We start from the raw sequence: 19,006 nt of genomic DNA, 5'->3' as shown, positions 1-19,006 counted from the left end.
GCTGCCCTCGTCCCGGCGCTTCCCCGAGCCGGGGGGAGCCTTTCGCGGCCCGCGGGCGCCGTCGGGCGGCACGGAGCAAAGCCGTTCCCGGGGCCGCCCATCTCCGCCGCGGGGCCAGGGCTGGCGGGCGCCGGGCGGCCCTTCGGGACGGGGCGCCCAGGGCGATGAGATGCCCCGGCACGCAGGGGGCAGTGCGGTACCAACACCTCACACCAGCCGAGCCGAAGACGTCCAGCTCAGATCACCGGGTGCCTCTGAGCCGGGGGCTGCTGGCTGGAAACTGCCCGTGAGACTGAAAATTAAAAATTAACCGTTTTCAAGGCAACACCGGGGGCTTTCAGGAATTCCCACCCCTCCCCTGAGAGTCAGACACTGCCAAGGGACACCGTGGCACACGGCAGCAGCTGTAGATTCCTCTCTGCTTCGGGAGCAGAGGCCAAGGAGATGGCACCTCACAAAGCACTGTGTTCCCGTCGTTGTCTGACCTGGCACAGCCCAAGTGCTGGGTCGATGCTGTCTGCATGGCACCTTCCCTGCTAGGCCGGGCTGCCCGCTAGGCTTACTCGTCACAGGAGGACCGGTACAGCAGTATCTCACAGCAGCTGGGCATGCCTGCCTGAGACACCCCCTCCAAAGCCCCCTGAGTGAACAGGGGACTCCAGCAGAACTGTGGTGTAACAGCAAGGGGGTAAGGGAAACCATAATCACCATCCCTGGAGGTATTTTTGAAAGGTGTAGATGTGGCACTTCAGGGCATGTTCTAGTGGGTATGCTGGGTTTTTTGTGGTTGTGCGTTGGTGGTGGTGGTGTGGAGTGTGTGGTTGTGGTTTGTTGTTTTGGGTTGGATTTTTTAGTTATCTTTTTTTTTTTTTCTTTACCCTGAGTGGATGGTTGGACTCTATGATCTTAGAGGTCTTTTTCAACTGTGACAATTCTGTGATAATGTGAACACTGCCCTCATCCCTCTTCTTTTCCGAGCAGTGAAGGAGGATTGGATGCCTAGTGGGAAGTTGCACCTGCTCTCAGGTTTTCTGGTCTGCTGTCTGAAAAGCCTGACCTGGCACTCTGCCTTCATACTTTAACTGAGGTTACTTTCACTGATGAGGGAGAAGATTTGCAAAATAAGCCAGGGCTGTGGTGAAGCCTAGATAGTCACTTTTCCATTTGCAGCTTGTTAGGGCTATAAATACATAGATCCTACCTGGCCTGCCAGCCATGGGGGTTTAGCAGCTCTCTGTGTGTGCTGGGGTCCCCTACTTGCCATCAGCCCCTGCCCTGTGCCACTCCCATGGCAGGCAGGGAGGGGGTTGTGCCCGTCTCCAGGGGATGACCCTTCCTTGACTTCACCCTCCTCACCCTCTGGTGTACCTCAGGTGGGAATGCCACCATGGAATTCCAGAACCTTAGTCACCTTTGCTCCATGTTGTGAGTGGGGAAAGGGCTGTAGGCTGCACCCAGACATCCTGTTTTCCATGGGAGCAGGACAAACTGCATGCATGGAGAGTGGGGCCTGTGCTGCAGGACCTTGGATCCTGCTCATCTGGGGAACCTCTGACCTGAAGGCACTGCAGAAGGCACGTTTTCAGGTGGTTGGCAATCCACAGCTTCTCATGTGCCCCCCTTCTGCATGTGCCCACTGCAGCCTAGAGAGCTCAGTACTGGCCTCAGGAAGGCTGTTTGGTCAATAAATACAGACAGTGAAAAGACGCAAAGAAAAAACGGAAAGCAAAAAACCAAACCAACAACACCAAATAAAAACAAACAAACAAACAAGCAAACAAAAAGAACAAAACCCAAAAAAAACCCCAAAACCAGAAAAAACCCCAGGGGAAACCCCCCCAAAAAAAAACAACAACAAGAAAACCCAACAAAAAAACCACCACCAAACCCTCTTCAGGTTTGCGCAAGTGGCCTTGATTCCCAGACAATATTGATCCCCAAGTCTTCCACCCTGCCTGTGTAACAGCTGAGTCAGCAGGAACCCTTCAGGCCTGAGTCCTGGAGGCACCAGGGCCTGGAAGTCTGGATGTTAGCACAGTGGCTGCTGCAACCTAATGTGGAGATGTAGGTCCCACCTTCAGCAAGGCTTGGTGGAAGTGATTGCCTCAGAACACATGCAATGTGAGCAAACACTGTCTCAGGCTAGTGGTTGTTCCATCCCTGCCAAAGTTGTCACAGGTCCTCATGGGCAACGTACATCCTGGCCCTTGCTCCAGCCAGAGCTGCTCATGGCTCCAACCACCTCAGCTTGATCCTGGAGTGGGACAGCAGGTGCAAAGTCATCCTTCAAACCAGATGGGGAAAGGGTCTGACACCATCCTCCTCCCTCTGATGACCCTCTTCCCACCTGGTTCAGTTCTGCCTCCAGCCTCTGAGGTGGGGTCATCAGTGCTTGCAGGGTGGACCACAGGACTGCAGTCACCCAGTTCCACCTCACTGTGGGAGATTGCTCCAGAAGCTCCTGTTGTGAACCTCCTTCTCCTACCCCAGCACCCTCTCCCTGCTTTCTCAGCCCTCACACATGGGGGTCACGTAGGAAGCAGTGGAGAAACCCTAACACAAGATTATGTAATGGGCAGAGCTGCCCTTTGCCCCCAGCTCTCATGGCACTGACATGTCCCACTTTGCCACCAGCCATGCTGGCAAGGGGCAGTGACAGGGGCAGCTGCTCTGGGCCACAGGCCAGGGATGTGCGAAGAGGTTGCTCCCCAGTAAGGGAGCTGGCATGGGGTTGTAGGCAAGTGAGGGTGGCCTGGGCACTGTGGCTTAGGCAGTCTTGCTTGGCAGTCTGTGTCCACTTTAAAAGGGAGAAGAGTTGCCCAGTTTTGTCCTGACTTGGGAGAGGAATGGTCAAATACATATGGTTTTTGTGGATTGGAAAATTTGGCCCAGCCAAGGAATGGTGCCTTCCCTAGTGGGAATCACAATTCCTCTGTGTCCAGAGCCTCCCATACTATGCCCTGGATCTGGTTGAGACAATTCAGGGGTTCTGCATCCTCCTGGAAGAGGCAGCCGAAGGGCAGAGAGCTAAGAGCCTTGGAGGCCAGAAGCATTGCCATATTTGGGCATAGTGTGTCCTGGTGGTAGATGCCCAACCCCACTGCCTGGATTTCATAAAGAAGTTGCTGGCTAGAAGAGGACCCACAGAGTGGGTCAGTTCTGTGCCATCTCAGGGCTGTCTATGGTAGGGCATATCCATCACCTTGCACCTTGGGAAGAGGTGGAAGATGTGCTGGCTAATGACAGAGCACACATACATGCGTACACACACATGTGTACACTGCAGCTGGGAGTCTTTTATTGAATACCAGGTAGCTGGGATGCTCGGAGAGGGAGACACTATCCTCCCACTGGGATCAACTTCCCCTTCTTCACCCCCTTAACTTCATGTCCAGCTGACGAGTGAGGCCCCATGGACGGCCATCTTCCTTCTGGTCTAGCTGTCCTCCAGTATCTTTTCAGCTTTTATCTCTGCCAAGCAGCCTGAGGTGGCTGCTGCTGGGACCTGTTACCTGAAGAGCATGTGTTTGTATTGCAGCATTGAGGGCTGCACCATGGGCTTGGTCTGGGACCAGCAGCAGAGCGTGCCAGGGCTGCCCTGAGCTGCCTGGGGAGTCGTGCTTTGCACAGTCCTGCCAGGTAGAAGGGTCCAGTGTCCACCAGGAGCCAATCTCAGAGGCCATGGCTCATGGGCAGAGAGGAATCTGTGGGCAGGGGGAAGGGAGCCATGTGGGAGGTGAGGGAAGAGAGGACTTGCAGATTCAGTATCACCCTGGATACTTAAGCTTCAGGAAAACACCTTGGCAGGGTTCTCATCTCTCAGCAGCTCGCCAGGTCACGCACTGCCAGAGAGAGAATAGGAGGAAGGACGCCCTGCACAGCACAGGTCCTGCCCTCCTGCTTCCTCAGGCAGCCGGTCAGGTACAACCACAGGCATCGACAATCATGTCAGGGATGTCAGTCTTTACAATGTTGCTGTCCCGGTCATAGTAGAGCAGAGAGAGGGGGCGACGCTGTGTGGGCACACAGCAGGAGTCCACCGCTGCATCTGCATTGTTGGCTTTGATGAGGTTGAGGACAGCAGTGTGGAAGGAGGCGGCGAGGCCAGGGATGCCAGCCATGTGCAGGGGGCAGAGTCCTGAACAGTAGTTCATGTGATATCCTTTGGGCTGGATGATCCAGTCCTCCCAGCCGATCTCTTTGAAGTCTATGAAGAATTCCTTGCGGCAGCACATCCGAGAGTCCCCACTGCAATCAATGCCACGCCGCTGGACCCGGTGGGATTTCCTGGCTCGGGCCTGGGCTGCTACAAATGGCCAGTGCGAATCACTGTGGCCAGCCAGGAGGAGAGACCCCCTGTTCTCCACCACCTCCAGCTCCACAGTAAGCCTCTGGCTCCCTTGGCCAAGGAGGCTCCGGACAGCTTGGCCCACATCCAGCGTGACCCAGCCAGCTCTCTGTACTTCCAGTCGTGTCTCGCTGGCCACAGTCATGTTGAGCCCTGCCGGGTCTGGCTGCAAGAGTCTGACTATGACAGGGTGTGTCCCAGGGCCAGGGATTGCCCAGAACAGGTATAGGGTGGCTTGCAGGATCTCGGTGCTCCCAGTCAGCTCCTGGGTGAAGTGGAAATGTAGGCAAATGCTGCGGGAGGTGGAGGACCCTGCAGACAGAACCAAAAGCAGAGTCGAGGTGAAAAGGGCACTCCAACCAGGTGCCGCTGAGTTGGAGCAAATGGAAGGTATGTACTGTGCAGGGCACAGTACGTACAGGTGTAAAGGGGCCCCCACTTCCCTGCACTGCTGCTGCTCCTCCTTCTGATGCCGCTCTAAAGCAGCAGAATCTGGGCCTAGTGAATATACCAACCCAGCTTGGTTCCACTTCCTCTGGCCTGATATCCCGCTTGTCATTATAGGTGCTGGAGGATTTTGGAGTAGGTTATTTGGCTGTGTAAATCCAGCCTTGGCTTTAAGGCAGTCATGCTGATTTGCACCTCCAGGATTACCTCTGGTTTCCATGGCTGGAAACGTCAGCTGACATTGCTCCAGCATGTCCCACCCTTGATGCTGCTGAGGCTGCAGAGCTGCCTCTCCTCCTCACAAAGAAAGGGCTGATGGGGACTGAGCAGTGCTGGGTGCCCAGGCACAGCTCTGCCCATGAGGACACAATCCCCCTCCTCTGTGGTCTGGCACAATGCAGCAGGGTGAGAAACTGGGCTCAGCCCAGTGGCTCACACCACAAAGCCAGGAGACAACTCCCCATCATCCTCATGTGTGGGAACACAACATACTGCAGAGGAGCATTTCTCCCAGATGTCTTCCACAACATGGCAAGCCCTCACTAGCCCACAACAGGCATGCAGACCACACAAAGACTGGCAAGAGGAGTATGAGCCCCCCACACTGCACTGACCAGCGGTTTGGGCTGGGCAAAGTGGTGGTGCAGAAAGATGCTCTCCAGAATGGATTAGCGATTCTGCTTCTTTTCCAAAGCAGGCTGCATTTGCATGTGAGAAGTGGGGGGTATAGGACACTTTTTTTCCAGTGATAATTGTTAGGACTCCTAAGCACGTTTTGGGGAGCTCTCCTACTGATTCGAGTGAAATGTGGCAGCCCACCACTTCTGGTAGGAAGTTGAGACATGGCTGAGTGTGGGGAGCAAACAGGCTTTGGAGATCTAAGTACACACACTACAAGCTGATGAGGAATCTATTCTTAAAATAATGTTTTGAAAAACATCACCATCTGACCCTTCCACCTCTAGCAAAAGTAGGGAGGGTTCAACAGAAATGGACAAAAAACCTCACATGGATACAGCAGTCCATCTTTGCTCCTGCCTCAACATATCCCACATGTAAATGAGAGGCCCCAGAGCTTCAGCAGTGCTTCTCCTTCTCATAGCATGGGGTGGCTGGTTGGAGTAAGCATGGAACATGGATGTAAAAGTTCTGGATATGAAGCCTTCCAGCAGCAGTGTGCCCACTGGCCCAGTGCATAGCCTGGCATTGCTTGCAGGAGTGTGATGCCCCTTTGCAGAGCTTTTTAAATGCCTGTGCAGAGGGGGAAACCTCTCATCACCTTCCTCCAGGCAAAACTTTCCTTCCCTCTGTGCCCCCTACCTCAAGGCCTGTCCCACCATGCCCATGGGATGTGGGGTCTATACAGACCTGACTCAGCAAAGCTCAAGATCTCGTATTCCTGCACACCCAGGTGTGGGACGCTGCTGTCATGGGGCATCCCTGGTGACACAGCCTGATCCATGTGCTGCATACGCATCCTGCGGAGAGCAGTCAGCAGGGCTCCCCTGGATGTGGGCTGAGTGATGTTGGGCCTGTCTGGCAAGTGGAGCTTAGAGAGGATGCTCTGCTTTGCCAGTGCGATGAGAATGTCCCGCTGTGTGGTAGGGGCCAGAGCTGACAGCCCGCAGGCTGGGCACCACAGTCCCCTGGGAGCCGCCATCCTCAGAAGGCTCAGGAGCAGGAAAACCGTCATGGCTGCCATCTCCGGTGCCAGAAGGTGAGAGTTTGGGGGTCTCAGCAAATAGCGTTCCTCTGGGACAGCAGCGCTTACAGCCGGAAGAGCAGAGCGTGGTGGCAGGGCGGCAGCGCTGGACTCCGCAGCAGCAGTGTAAGGAACGGCTCGTTCTCCTGACGTGACCACAAATATTGGCTGATCTCGGGCAAGATAAACGCCCCTGTGATCCCGCAGAAGCCCCTCCCGGGCACAGGGCAGCTGGAGCACAGCAGATTAAGGTGGACCCAGTCAGACGGAGCTCCCGCCCGAAGGGCTCAGCCCAGGGCTATACGCTCGGTAGGGGCTGCCCGGGCGCTGGGCTTCGGCCCCGAGCAACCTGCTCCAGCCGAGGGAGACCACCACGGCCCCACCCCGCTGCCCAACACAAGAGTGGGCGCCAGGTAAATGGCAGGGGTCCTCCCGTATGGCGTGGGCCCCCAGGACGACGGAGGGTGCCCAGAGAGCAGTATGGGGCCCCCATGGTGTGGTGCGGCGGCCCCCCGGGAGATGAGGAACCCCCAAAGGCGAGGGCTGTCCCCGAGCAGAGCCATCACCCCTGCGGCTGCGCACTGGGAGGGGGCCATGGCGGGTGGAGACTGGCGCGGCGGCCCCGCCCCGGGCCCTCCCCGCGTGCCAAGTGCTGGCTTCACCCCTGAAGGCGGTGGCGTCTCTGTTCCCCGCTGCGCCCTCCGCTGCGCCAGGAGGCGCTGCTGCGTCCTACCCGCCTTCCACGGCGCCGCGTCCGACAGGTTGCTACGACAACGGACTCACGGCGGGCGCGGGATGGTGACGCAGGCCGCCCGCAGCAGTGACGCACGCGCCCGCCCGCCGGGGGAGGGGCCCGCCACTTCTTTTTTTTTCTTCTTTTTTTTTTTTTTTCTTTTTTTTTTTTTCTTTTTCTTTTCTGTTTCTTTCCCCTTTTCTTCCCGTTCTGGTCACCCCCACCTCCTTCCCCCCCTCCTCACTGTCCCACCGCCTGCCCGCCGTCTCCGCCGCCCCGCCCGGGCGGCCCGCGCTGGCCCGGCCCGGGGTGGTGGTGGCGGCGGCGGCGGCCCTGAGGCGCAGGGCCCGGCCCGGCCCGGTAAGTGTGCGCCACCGGGGGCAGGGGCCGCGGTCGAAGTCCGAGCCGGGCGGGGCGGGCTGGGCCTGGCGTTCGGGGCCGGCAGGATGGTCAGCGATGGCCCCAGGCCGGGCGGGGACGCGCTGCCCGCGGGGAACCTGCCTGCGATGTTTCCCGTGTTTCTGTTCCTTCCCTAGTCTTGGCGGGAGCCGCGGTCCTCGCTCTGGTGCGTCCCCGGTGTTCCTGCCGCTGGGGGACAGCGGGTCTGTGGAGCGCGCCCGGCGGCAATGTCTGACTCCTGGGCTGCCCCTCTCGGGAAGCGTTCGGTGGCGGTGTCAGGCTGGGTCTCCGCCATCTCCAGGCGTTCCTGGCCGTCGGGGCTTGTGAGGCTCGCTGTGGTGTTGGTGCGCGAAGGAGTCTGTGGCGGGCCGCTTGCCTCGGCTAGTTTGCGGAGCACATGGTAGCTGGGAGCTCCCCTACACCGTGCATCTCTGGCAGGCTTGGACACAAGGGGCATCCCTGTGTGTTCTGAAAGTGCCTGAGCTTGCTGTGGCTGCCTTGTTCCCCAGCTTTCTGCATGCAGGGAAGCACTTGCAAGAGGCTGAGAAGGAAAGAGAGCCACAGGTGGGAGAGGAGGTCTCACGTTGTTGATGACCAGGGATCCATTCTAGGACCTGGGAAGCACAGTAACAGCTTTGCTTTGAAACGCTTTTCTGGAAGCATTTCTGGCTTCTGAGGCCTTGGTGTATAACGAGAGGATTGAAAATGTTGGAGAATTAGTTGCCTTCTGGCTTGGCTGGAGTGCATTCAGGAGGGATTTCAGAGGGTCTGTGTAGGCCGCTAACAGGACACATGGATTTTTTTGTTGCTTGTTACTCCATGTTCTCTGCCCCGTGACACGTTTAAATTCTCACAAGGCTTTTTTTGGGTATCTGTAGATGTTTGGGCTGTCTGCCTGAGTATCAGAGTTGCCTCTGACTCTTGCCAGTGTACTGTTCTGGCAGCAAGTTCCACAGGTAAGTTGGTATTACTTGAAGTCTTCCTCTAATCTGTATGGAATGGTCTGGTAGAGGTTGTCCTACTGACCTCCTGATACAGCGTGTGAATAGATGCAGTTGGTGGATTGTTACCTCTCTTCTGTCACTCATGGTGTGAATCTATTTTAATCCCTTCCCTTATGTCCTTAAGAATATAATGTAGGTTGTATCTTTTATCAATGGCAATCTTTTCTGGTTTCTGATCTTTCTTTCTGGCCTCCTTCTTTTTGTTTTGAGGTGGGCAAGAAAGCTGAGCTCAGGCCTCGGCTGCTGCGCTGGCCTCTGATATTATAAAGGGCTTGATGATTCTTTGTTTTCCAGAAACTGCTTATAGAAGTGTGTTTGCTGCCTTTCAAAAGGGCATCACAGATCTTGAGGGAGTGCTGTGCAAAGACTATGCCAGTTTCTGAAATGGGGGGCAAGTTTCTAGCCAGTTCATAACTGACTCATTGAGTGTGGTTTGTAGACTTCAGTCGTTTTCTGCTGTCTCTTTTATTATTTATTGTTCCTTAAATCAGCAGCTATTCTAGCTCTTTGAGGCCACAGAGAATCTGAACTTGTCCTTATTTGCCTCTTTTCTCTAGGATCTCTATTGCTTCTTCTACAGCTGTGTTCTTTTTTACTTACTCCAGCCAAACCCTGTCCTGCACAGGGTTTGGTGTAAGATCCCTCTTATTCCATTCTGTCCCAGGATATGCCCTTTTCTGCCTTGTCTTCACCCGTTTCTCACACAGCCTCAGGCTCACTATTCACTGTAGTGTGTACACTGTGTACTGGTGAGCCTGACTGAAGTGAGCCTGACTGACCTGAACTACACTTAGCTTATCTGTCAAAAGCAACAAAGACAAGGTGGTCAGGACATTAAGACTGCCTGTAGACCCATTCTAAACATTGCCTTGAGTTATAATTTGGACATAAGGTTTACATTCTTGTTCTTTCTGACTTTCAGCAGTGCTTTGCAAACGGTACCCCATGCACTGTGGAGTGGTTCTTGCGAGGCAACTCCCTGCTCCAAATAAAAAAATAATAAACTTTTTTTTAAAAAAGGAGGGAAGGAGTATCACCAGAATCCTTGTTCTTCATTCCTGAATTCTTTGACTTGTGACCTCTTGGGGAATTTAAAATTCCCCCACATTGGTTTCCAATTTTGTATCTCAGCTAAAATGTGACCTGGATAGTCATCCCACCTCCCTTGCATTTTTGTCTGAGATCTGTCTGCTATGGTTTCGCATAGGGTAATTGTGCCCAAACCCATGTATTAGATTTTTGGAGGGGTGAATTGATTCCTTTTTCTGGAGGCTGTTTTACCAGTTTGTGGATACTACCAAGCATGCCACTCAGTGCATTCATAGTCTGAATGACCTGTTGCTTCTTAACACAGAGGCTGATCAGCTCGGAAATGTGTTAGGTTTTCTCCTGCATGCTTAAAGCAGAGCTCAACTGCTTTAGCTCTTCCTGTTCTTTGTATACTGTTGTGGTGCTTCAATGTTGACAAAAGATGTCAGAAAAACAAGGTTGTATTTCTAGCCATATATGCTGATAATGCAGCTAGGTGTGCCTAGCTAGGTGGGAGTGATAACGGAATGAGCTTCTCTGCAAGGAACATGAAGCAAGCTTCTGGCAGAAGTGTGAAGCATCCAGCTTTCCAGGACAGGCGTTATTTTCCTTACAGCTCAAGGATTCCGCTGCAATTGTGAGTTCAAAGGAACCTTGAGTTTATTATAGCTTCTGCTGCTTTTGCAGCCTCTGTTCATGCAAAGTGATCCATTAGAATCTGAACCACCCTGCTGAAGAGGATTCAGATGCTGAGAGCTGGAAATGCAGAGCTGCTGTTAATCCTGCACGTGTGCTGAGTAGGTGCAGGTTACTGGCTGTCTTCATTTTTGGAGTAAAGTCAAAACTTTAAAAGTGTAAGGAACCCACATGGTTAGGGGAGAGAAGTGCTGAAAAGAAGACTTAGTAAAGGGAGATAAACTGCTTGGGGAGCTGAAGATATTGCCAAGCTTTGCCACTGGTCTATCACAAAAAAAAAAAAAAGAATCAGCTGAAGAGTTATGTCCTAACAGAAGGGAAGGGAGAAGTTACTTGGTATGGTGTATGGCTGGTTCTTCAAGACCCATGGAACAGCAGAGACTTAATTGCCAGCTGTGCTAAAAAGGCTGGCTCGTGTTGCAAATACTAGATACTGGAGTGGGGAGCATGTTTGAGGCCACAGATATCCCAAATCATTGGTTTGCATAAGACTTGTTTTCCTCCATCTGCATGGGGAGCAGTCAGAGTACGTTGTGGGACCTGGTTTGCTTGTCAGAAAGCAGATTAACACATGCCTGTTTACAAATCAAAAGTGCCCTTGCTAATTCTCAATCTTTGTCTCAGTGTTCCTTTTCCTACTGGCAGTATGCAGAGACGTTCCACACATGGCTGGTCTCAGTTTGGTTTTCTGTCACTGGTACTTGTTGAGAATCTTGCCTCTTGCCTTGACCTCTTCTCCATTTCCCTTTGAGAAATGGGACCTGATTCCCTGTAGTTACTTCAGATAGTTCTGATGCATTATGCTCCATTCTTTTTTATTTCTATCCTGTTGACTACCTATAGCCTATTAAGGCTAACTGACATCACTTCTGTGTCCTTCTTGAATTTGTGCTGGAAATGCTCAATTAAATTGTATCAGGTGTGCTTGCTGTCATTTTCCTTCCTGATTAAATGGTAGTTCAGCTGTTCACAGGTGATTTGCTGAAATCTCTTTCTTTCAACAGGTGTTCTCTTAGGGTCAAACTTCTCCATCCACAGGTTCCCTGTTTATTCCTGTTTCTTTGGAATGCACAGACAGATTCTCTCTGTATAGAAAACTTATTCCATTGTGGCTTTGTATTTACAGATAAAAGTTTTTTGCTTGTAAATGGAACAAACTAGATTATGAGAAAAAAAATACTTATTTTCTTCTTCCCTGTCCACCAAGATGGCAGTGTGATGATTCACGGCAGCTTCACTGGATAGTAAACCATTACTCCAGAGACTGCACAAGCAAGGATGGATCTCAACAGGTTTCTTACAATGATGGTGCTTTGTTGGTGACAGCCACGTTGCTTTTGAGGAGCTGGATTAAGACTCCCAAATCAAGTCCTGCAAATTGTAAAGGAGAAACATTGCTTGGATATGGTCTGTTCTCTTATCTCTCCTCCTGCTTCTGCGTGGGCACTGGTGCCTTAGAGGTGAGTAGAATATGGAGCCAACTGACCCGTCAGTTACCAGGCACTGCAGTTTTTGCTGAGTGGTTCCTAAGGGACAGGTTGAGCTACCTGCATAGCAAGAACAAGGTGCAACTTGAAGTGATTTAACATCAGACAGTGGTTTGTAGCATTGACCTCCTCTTTGGCTGGGTCTTAGTAGCTTTGTTTGCTTAGACCTTCCTAGGATTGAAACTGAGAAGTTATATTATGTGGCTTAGCTGTATTTCTCTCCATTTTTATAAATATATATATATATAATGCTAGTTAGTTAAGTGCTACTTTGAGCTGCAGCCATCTGACTTGTGAGAGTCAAGTCTCTAGACTGGTAGTCTGTTCAGTAGAGTAGACTTTAGAAAAACTAGTTAGTTCTCTCAGTTTTCTTCTTGGGTATATTTGTTGTTTCTTGATGTTTTGGGACAGGATTTGCAGTCTCCCAGGGTACTGGTCATTGGGCTGCAAGAAGCAGCTGTGTCTAAATACAGCTGTCTAGCTTGCCAGAACATAATGCAACTTATCCCAGACTGCGGGTTCTTATATCCCATGAGTTGCAACGTTAGAAATTCTTAGATACTTGTAGGTCATCTCTTGCCTCATGAGATGCTTAAGGAAGCTGGTCTGTTTGTGTACTCCTCATGCAGTGGTGCTTCTTGGGGTCCCAGACACAGTTTGATTTACCCAGACACTGCGCTTGCGTAAAACTAGCTCCGTCTTTCTGGCTCCCGTGTTACCTGGGGCCTTTCTCAGCAGCTTGCTGTGTGGTGTGCTGAGCTATGTGCTGTGCTGACAGTTCAAATTATTCACTTAGTGGGGCAGAGTATTCTTTCTGTGTCTAAATGGTTGCTCCAAGCTCCCTAAAAACTCACTGCTAGAGGAATATTTTGGAATTGGTTATGCAGGGCTTAAGTTTTTGAGTTTTCCTTGTGGCTGAGAGCAGAGCCAGTGTGTTTTGATTGCAATACTCTGCATCAAATTTAGCTAGAAACATAATGTAGCTGGTTTAAACAAGCATGATGCTGCATTTTTTTAATTTTTTTTTTGCTTGTGTGACAAATACCCAGACGCAGGTCTGGGTTTCCCCCACGCTCTTCTAGACTTTCAATTTGTCTATTTTAACTTTTTATTTCTTGTCTTACTTCATGTGGTAAATTCTGACAGATGAAGAAAAGAACTAGTGTATTGGAGAAATGTTAACTACGAGTGATTTTGTCATTGCACGATTTTTACCTAGAATGAGATGGAGGAACAGAGAGTGCTGTCATGCCAAAATGGGCAGAGTTGTTTGAAAAGTGTGAAGGAGACCTGCAGGTAGTCCCAGCATCAATGTTTGTGAGTGTATATATGCACATACATAATGTGCTTTATCTCATTATATTGATTATTAGTGAACTTCAACTAAATCAGTACTCATTTTAAGAACTTGATTTTTTTTTCATTTATGTATTTTTTTATGGAGGAGGTGGCTGCCAAAGAGGCTATACAGCAGGATATGCATCAAAACTTTCAGAACAGGTTTTGGAGCTGTCTTTCTTGCTTCCTCAATCACTCCTCAAGTACAGCAGGTTTTGGTGTTGCCCAGCAATCTGCTACTTTCTGGGTAATTTGGAGCAAGGAGTCCAGTATAATGGTGCAGCGAGAGGCAGGAAATGCAGCTTGGCACCTGAGTGCTGAAGACTTTTAAAAGGGGTATTATTTGGCTAAAGATAAACACATAATAAAACGATTTTGCCAGCATTCTGTGCCTCTGGTACTTCCTCTGCATGCCTGTGCCAAGTTACATTTTTTGCCTTTAATTCTTCACAAATATACTTTTGTGTGATCCAGTGGCCCCAGCAGAGATTGAAACCCACATCAAAAGGACTTGATGCTGCTGAAATTATGACGAACTGTTCACCATGGCGCTGCCGGGTCAGAAAACTTGTTTTTCAGCCCCTAAAGCAAAAAAAAGGCAGAAGACATTTGTTTCTCTTTGCTTGTTGACATAGCCCTGGCATGGAAGTGGAATGTTGGGAGGAACTTTTACTTTAGTCTGAGTCTTTTTTTTATTATGTATTTTGGAAGTGCCTGTGCAGCGGTAGATGGTGGTTTATCTTGAAGAGTTGGGGAGGTCTGAGAAACAAATTGCAAAGCTGATTAATGCTGCTGGGTCTGTGCAAGGAAAGGCAGCACTTCAGGTGGTGCTACCTTTCTTTGCATCTCACTAGCAGAGGCTAAAGCATTAGCCTTAAATAGGTAGAATAGTTTGGTTTGGGTTTGGATGCTATTTCCATTTTATGTCAATATCAGTCATAGTCCTTCTCCTGGTTTCTTTCATCCAAGAATCTCGGTTCCTTAAGAGCAGCAGTTGCCCTAGGAATAGATAGGGTGTAAGTAACACTTCTGTACTGTTAGGCAGCTTGTAGCATGGCATGGAAGTGGCTTGAAAAGAGTGCAGAGTCCTGACCTGCAAACACCTCCTCTGCCTGAATGAACTGATCTCAAGGATTCCTTTTCCTGGTGCTAGATATTACTGGAAGGCTGACTTCACCTCTCTAGTTGACCATTGCTGGTTTATAAAGTATAAATTTCTGGAAGTTGATTATGTTGTTGCTGTATGTTTGTTGCAGTGGTGCTGAAAGCCCTGGATATCTAGGTCTTCATATTTGAATGCTGTTTGTTTTCATGGACTTCACAGATGGATGCAGCACCTCCAGCGGGTGGTGGCATGCTCTCCTCAGTCCTGCAAGGTGAAAAAGGGTGTTTGTAATTTTTTTTTTTTTTTTTTTTTTTTAATGCCTATAGGCTTGTTCTCTGGCTCATCTGTGGAACGATTTGGCTGTCAACTAGAGGTCATTAGTGCCACCTGTTAATTTCCTTAGCAATAACTGCTTTGTATCTCTGTCCATTAAGATACCCAGCTTCAAAGACCAAGCTGACTTTATAGAAAACCAGCTAAGAGACCTACTGTCACCCATATATTCAGCAGTTATCAGGCATTTAAAATACATTTGACTTGCTTAATGTAGAAGAGTGCTGGTAAAAGAGACACTGCTACTCATGCAGTGTTAGGGAGCGATGCTAGTTATATCATCTCAAACACTGTTGGTTTCCCTGCCCACTCTGGCACTGTTGCAGAGATGTGGCCAAGTTCCAGAAGGGTCTTGTAAGTTGCTTCATTAATGCCTAGATCCATCAACGATCTAGCGTATATCCTGCTTATTTTTTCTTTCTGTATAGCTGCTTTAGAATCACTCAGAAATTGGCTGCCTGGCAGCATGAAAATGCAGATACCTAATTGAACTACTTGCTTTTCAACTTTCCATAAACAGGAAAGTGCTTGTTAGTCTGGCCTAAATGGAAATTATTTTTAGAAAGTTATAACTGAAGTGCCTACTCTCAGTTAACACTTGCATAGACCCTATCAGTACTCTAGGTGCTACAGGATTATACCCCTCATTTCAAAAGTTTTCACATACATCCATCCATTGGGAGAAATATAATGTCAGGAAATAGAGGCAGAACGTGGAACAGTAGTGGACAAAACAAACAGGATGTGACAATGTTGTGGTGAGCGGCCTTACATATCAGTTACTTTTCATAGGAGCTAGTGATTGTTCTGAGATAAAGGCTGATGATGTCTGGATGAAGGAGTTTTTTCTGGAGGCCAGCACAGAAAGTGTCGCTGAGAAACTTTTTTTTTTAAGTAATGTAACAACATGAGTGTAGGAGCAAATAGTACAATCTGCAAGAAAACACTGTGTTTCTCATGACTGTTGGGCAGGAGGTGAACTGCAGTTGTTATATGCCTACTGGAAGTATGATTAATCCATTCATACAATGGAGCAATTTAATAAAACTATGTCTAGATTTCTGCCTCTCTTTTTTTTGTTTGTTTAGTTTTGAGAGCAGGAGGTGACATTTGAAATTATAGTGGGATGTAGTTGAGGACCAGAGTTAGTTTTCCTCTCCCTTCAAAGGTATCACACTCTGCTCTATGTTTTTTTGAACCTTGTCTTGATTTCCGAGTCCTAGTAAACCCAGCTGGAAGACAATATGACCTACTTCCTGAATTGGAGCAAAGGTGAAGTGTGTTTCTGCAGAGATGTTTTTGTGTCTGAGTGTGGGCAGCAGCAAGAGGAGTCAGGCAGCAGCCTGACTGTCAGTGCTGGGATTCCCTTTCCGTGTGTCTTTTCATTGTGACGCATGCGGATTGGTGACTTTGTATAAAGCCCAGTTTCGTTATGTATTGGAAGCAGAGGCTGTCTTTGAGCACTGCAGGCTGAGTCACTGCTGCCTCCCAGTGAATTTGGTGATGATTATTGAGTGTGGGCAGATGCAGCCTACTCTTTATAGCAGGTCGCTTGTATTTTTAATTAAACTTTAACATTTTTGAATTTTATATTGCTTTGGCATTCATTTATTTGAGAAACTAATTTCTCCTGAGCTGGGTGTAGAGACCAGGGCCACATTATTACAGAATATGTTCCCTGTATCACAGAAACTGACCTCTTTTGGGAGCCTTTAGATATACTGTCTTAGCAAATAGCATCCTGTCCTGCCTCCTTCCCTATGTCCAAAACAAAATGAATGGTTCTTTAAGCCCAGTACTTCTGTTGTGATTTGACCTTGGCAGCAGTTCACACTTCAGTTTAAATGTGATCATGTAGTTAAGACTACATTAGGAGTTGAGTAAGATAACAGGACCACATGAAAATGCAAGAAGGCAACATACTCAATTTTAGGCAAGATTGCCATTAAAATTGCTCAAGAGAGCAATTCCTCTTTGAAACTGAGGTTCCTTACAAGCAGGCATCAGGCCTGTCTATTGAACTTCCTCTCTCCTTTTACTTTCTTTCTCTTTTAAAAATTATTAATTTTTTTTTATTCCTTCATGTCTTCAATTTATTTTTTTTTTTACATTTGGGGAGAAAATAAAAAACTATTTATGGAAAGCTGCTTCTGTGTACAGATTTCTTGGGTTTTGAATTAACTGTATATGACAGTATTTTATTTTTCCTTGTTAAAATTTTACTGTATTTGCTTATTAGCAGCAGTTCTGTGTTTCACGAGAACTTGGGAAACTGGTATTGTTCTTCACAAGAAAGCAGGAAGATTGGTGTCTTTTTGGTGTTATTTTTTGAAACTGTGAGGAGGGAAAAAAAGCAGCCATCTGTCAAAGTATTTTCTCAGGTTTTGCAGAACCTGGAAAAAACATCTTTTTCTTTGGAGCAGCGCAATGGCAAACTGGGATAAAGGGGGGGCTGTATCTGTGACCAAGGCTTCTTCATAATTAGTAAATGTCAAATGTGTTGGGTTCTGCAGCTTGAAGGAGGAACTCTTGGCTCTGATAATGACCTTTCTAACCTTACTTACATCACTTCTGCTGTGTCCTAATTCCCGACATGAAAATACAGGTGACACCTATATTGCCAACTTGCTCAGGCAGTTGAATATTTTAGGCTAGCATGAAGTTGTTTTTTTTTAACATCCAGTTAATAATGCAGGAAGGGCAATGGAATCCCGAGAGAACAGTTTTCTGAGCTCTTAGTGCATGTTGCCTAACAGGGGAGTGGTGGTGGTGATGTTTTTGTAGTATTTTTGTATATTTTTTGTGGGCTATGAATGTTGGGACAATTGGCCAGCAACCGATGTTATGAATGGTAAGTGAAAGTGTCTGAATTTCAGGTAGCTGGTTTTAGAAAAGAACAGCTCAGTAGGGAAAAAGGCTAACTTTCCCATTAGAAACAGTTGGTACTTGTTTCCCCTTCACCCGCAATAGAAAACAGTTTATAGCAAGTGAGTTTTCAGAAAAGCTCAGCCTCCATTATCTGAACTGTGTATGAGCCTCACACCTGAGGAGGATGCACAGGTAACGGATTATTCCTGACCCTGGACACCAGGCAGCAGGTGCTCACACTGCTACAGAGCCACAAGGGCATGAGCAGGAACACACTTTCTGTGCATACTTCCACCCATGTACTTCCTGCAAGCTCTTCAGTGTGGAGGCTGTTTCTCTCTTTTTGGGTATATGACTTGCTGCAGGGCTCTGATCCAGAAGGGGTAGCTCTGTTTGGTGTTGCTGTGTTAATAATTGTTTTGGATTACCAATTTAAAGGGTAAGCAAATAAACATCTGCTGTGATTAATATATACAGCTAGGTTGTTTCAGTATCCATGAGCTGACCAGTTTGTTGACACATGTGCTTTTTAGTTCTTGCCACCTCTCTCTGATTTTCTCTCCCTCCCCTCCACTCCTCTGGCATCAGCACATGTTCTATTTTTAAACTGGGCTGTGCTCTGTATTGCGGCATTTCTCTTCCTGAATTATTTATCAGTGTTTGTAGCTGAATGGAGTGTGCTACGTTTTTTCCACTGCTCATTATTGCCCACGTGTCTGTCTTGAGCCATTGACAGATTTGCTTCATGTCAAATGATGCTAGCCTCAGCTTGGAGAGGGGCTGGAGGGCATGATTTGGCTTGGTCGCAGCCTGTGCCAGTGCAGGATCATTCAGATCTCTGTGTGTTTAATACTCTCCTTGCTGGGGCAGACAGGGAGGGGGATGGTTGCTGTGATGACGCATCCTCAGCTGAGCCAGATTTTAGTGGACGTTCCCTTTTTAAAAAATAAAATTAAAAGATATCTTTTACTGCCCAGAGACTGGCTGCAGCTTAGCAAGAAGACACCTCCATGCACGTGTGTGTGCATGCACGTGCAGAGGAGAAGGCAGCAACAGAGACTGTGGGCATAGCTGAGGTTGACTCAAAGCTCCTTTGTGAGAGAGGTGTTTAATTTTCACTTGGTAGAAAATGGTAATTTCTTTTAAATTTAAAATCCTTCTCTGTTCCTCCCTGCCACATCTGCTGCAGGCACCCTTACCCATCAGAGATGACAGCACAGCCTTTAAATGGAGCTGGTGGGCAAGATGTTTCCTCTCTGAAGGGTTTTTCCAGCTACTTAATAAATTTGATTTGCCATTTCCCCTTTCTTCCTTGAGTGTTTCTCAGCATTTATATTTTCTCCTGCTATCCCTTCCTTTTTTTTCTGCCCTTCCTCTGGCTCTCCTGTATTTCTTTGCCTTTGTTTTGTAACTTTGAGCTGATGGATTAGGCTACTGTACATCTCTGCTGCTTCTGGACTTTCTTCCTAATGGAGCGGGGCAGACTGCCGTCCTTTCAGTCAAACTGGAGGAGGGAA

General features: G+C 48.7%; 2 protein-coding genes across 13 annotated transcripts in view; one reads left to right on the top strand and one right to left on the bottom strand.

Moving 5' to 3' along the window:
• Positions 1-3,276: 3,276 nt before the first annotated feature.
• INHBC (inhibin subunit beta C) lies at positions 3,277-6,742 on the bottom strand. The gene is made up of 2 exons (XM_051641404.1): positions 6,164-6,742; positions 3,277-4,660 (listed from the first exon to the last, which is right to left on the bottom strand). The coding sequence occupies exons 1-2, from the start codon at positions 6,495-6,497 to the stop codon at positions 3,918-3,920; spliced, it is 1,077 nt and encodes a 358-aa protein (XP_051497364.1). The 5' UTR covers positions 6,498-6,742; the 3' UTR covers positions 3,277-3,917.
• A 132-nt stretch (positions 6,743-6,874) lies between these two features.
• Positions 6,875-19,006, top strand: part of R3HDM2 (R3H domain containing 2) — a 51,114-nt gene continuing 38,982 nt past the window's right edge. For 9 of the 12 annotated variants that reach the window (XM_051641399.1, XM_051641397.1, XM_051641398.1 and 6 more), the window contains exon 1: positions 7,456-7,590. The gene's annotated coding sequence lies outside the window, so the exon portion shown is untranslated. Of the gene's footprint in view, positions 6,911-7,455; positions 7,591-11,544; positions 11,819-19,006 lie in introns of those variants that run through there. The other 3 variants (XM_051641402.1, XM_051641400.1, XM_051641389.1) reach the window with 2 other exon arrangements.

Source organism: Apus apus, chromosome 28 (assembly GCF_020740795.1).
Source record: "Apus apus isolate bApuApu2 chromosome 28, bApuApu2.pri.cur, whole genome shotgun sequence".
NCBI classification, from domain to species: domain Eukaryota; kingdom Metazoa; phylum Chordata; class Aves; order Apodiformes; family Apodidae; genus Apus; species Apus apus.
The sequence above is the reverse complement of the archived record's forward strand: the minus strand, read 5'-3'. Positions and strand labels throughout refer to the sequence as shown.

Coding starts and splice junctions, on each gene's coding strand:
- INHBC (XM_051641404.1), bottom strand. CDS start 6,497: ATGGCAGCCATGACGGTTTTCCTGCTCCTGAGCCTTCTGAGGATGGCG. Junction 4,661..6,163: donor CTTGAGCTTTGCTGAGTCAG/GTCTGTATAGAC, acceptor TTCTGTCTGCAG/GGTCCTCCACCTCCCGCAGC.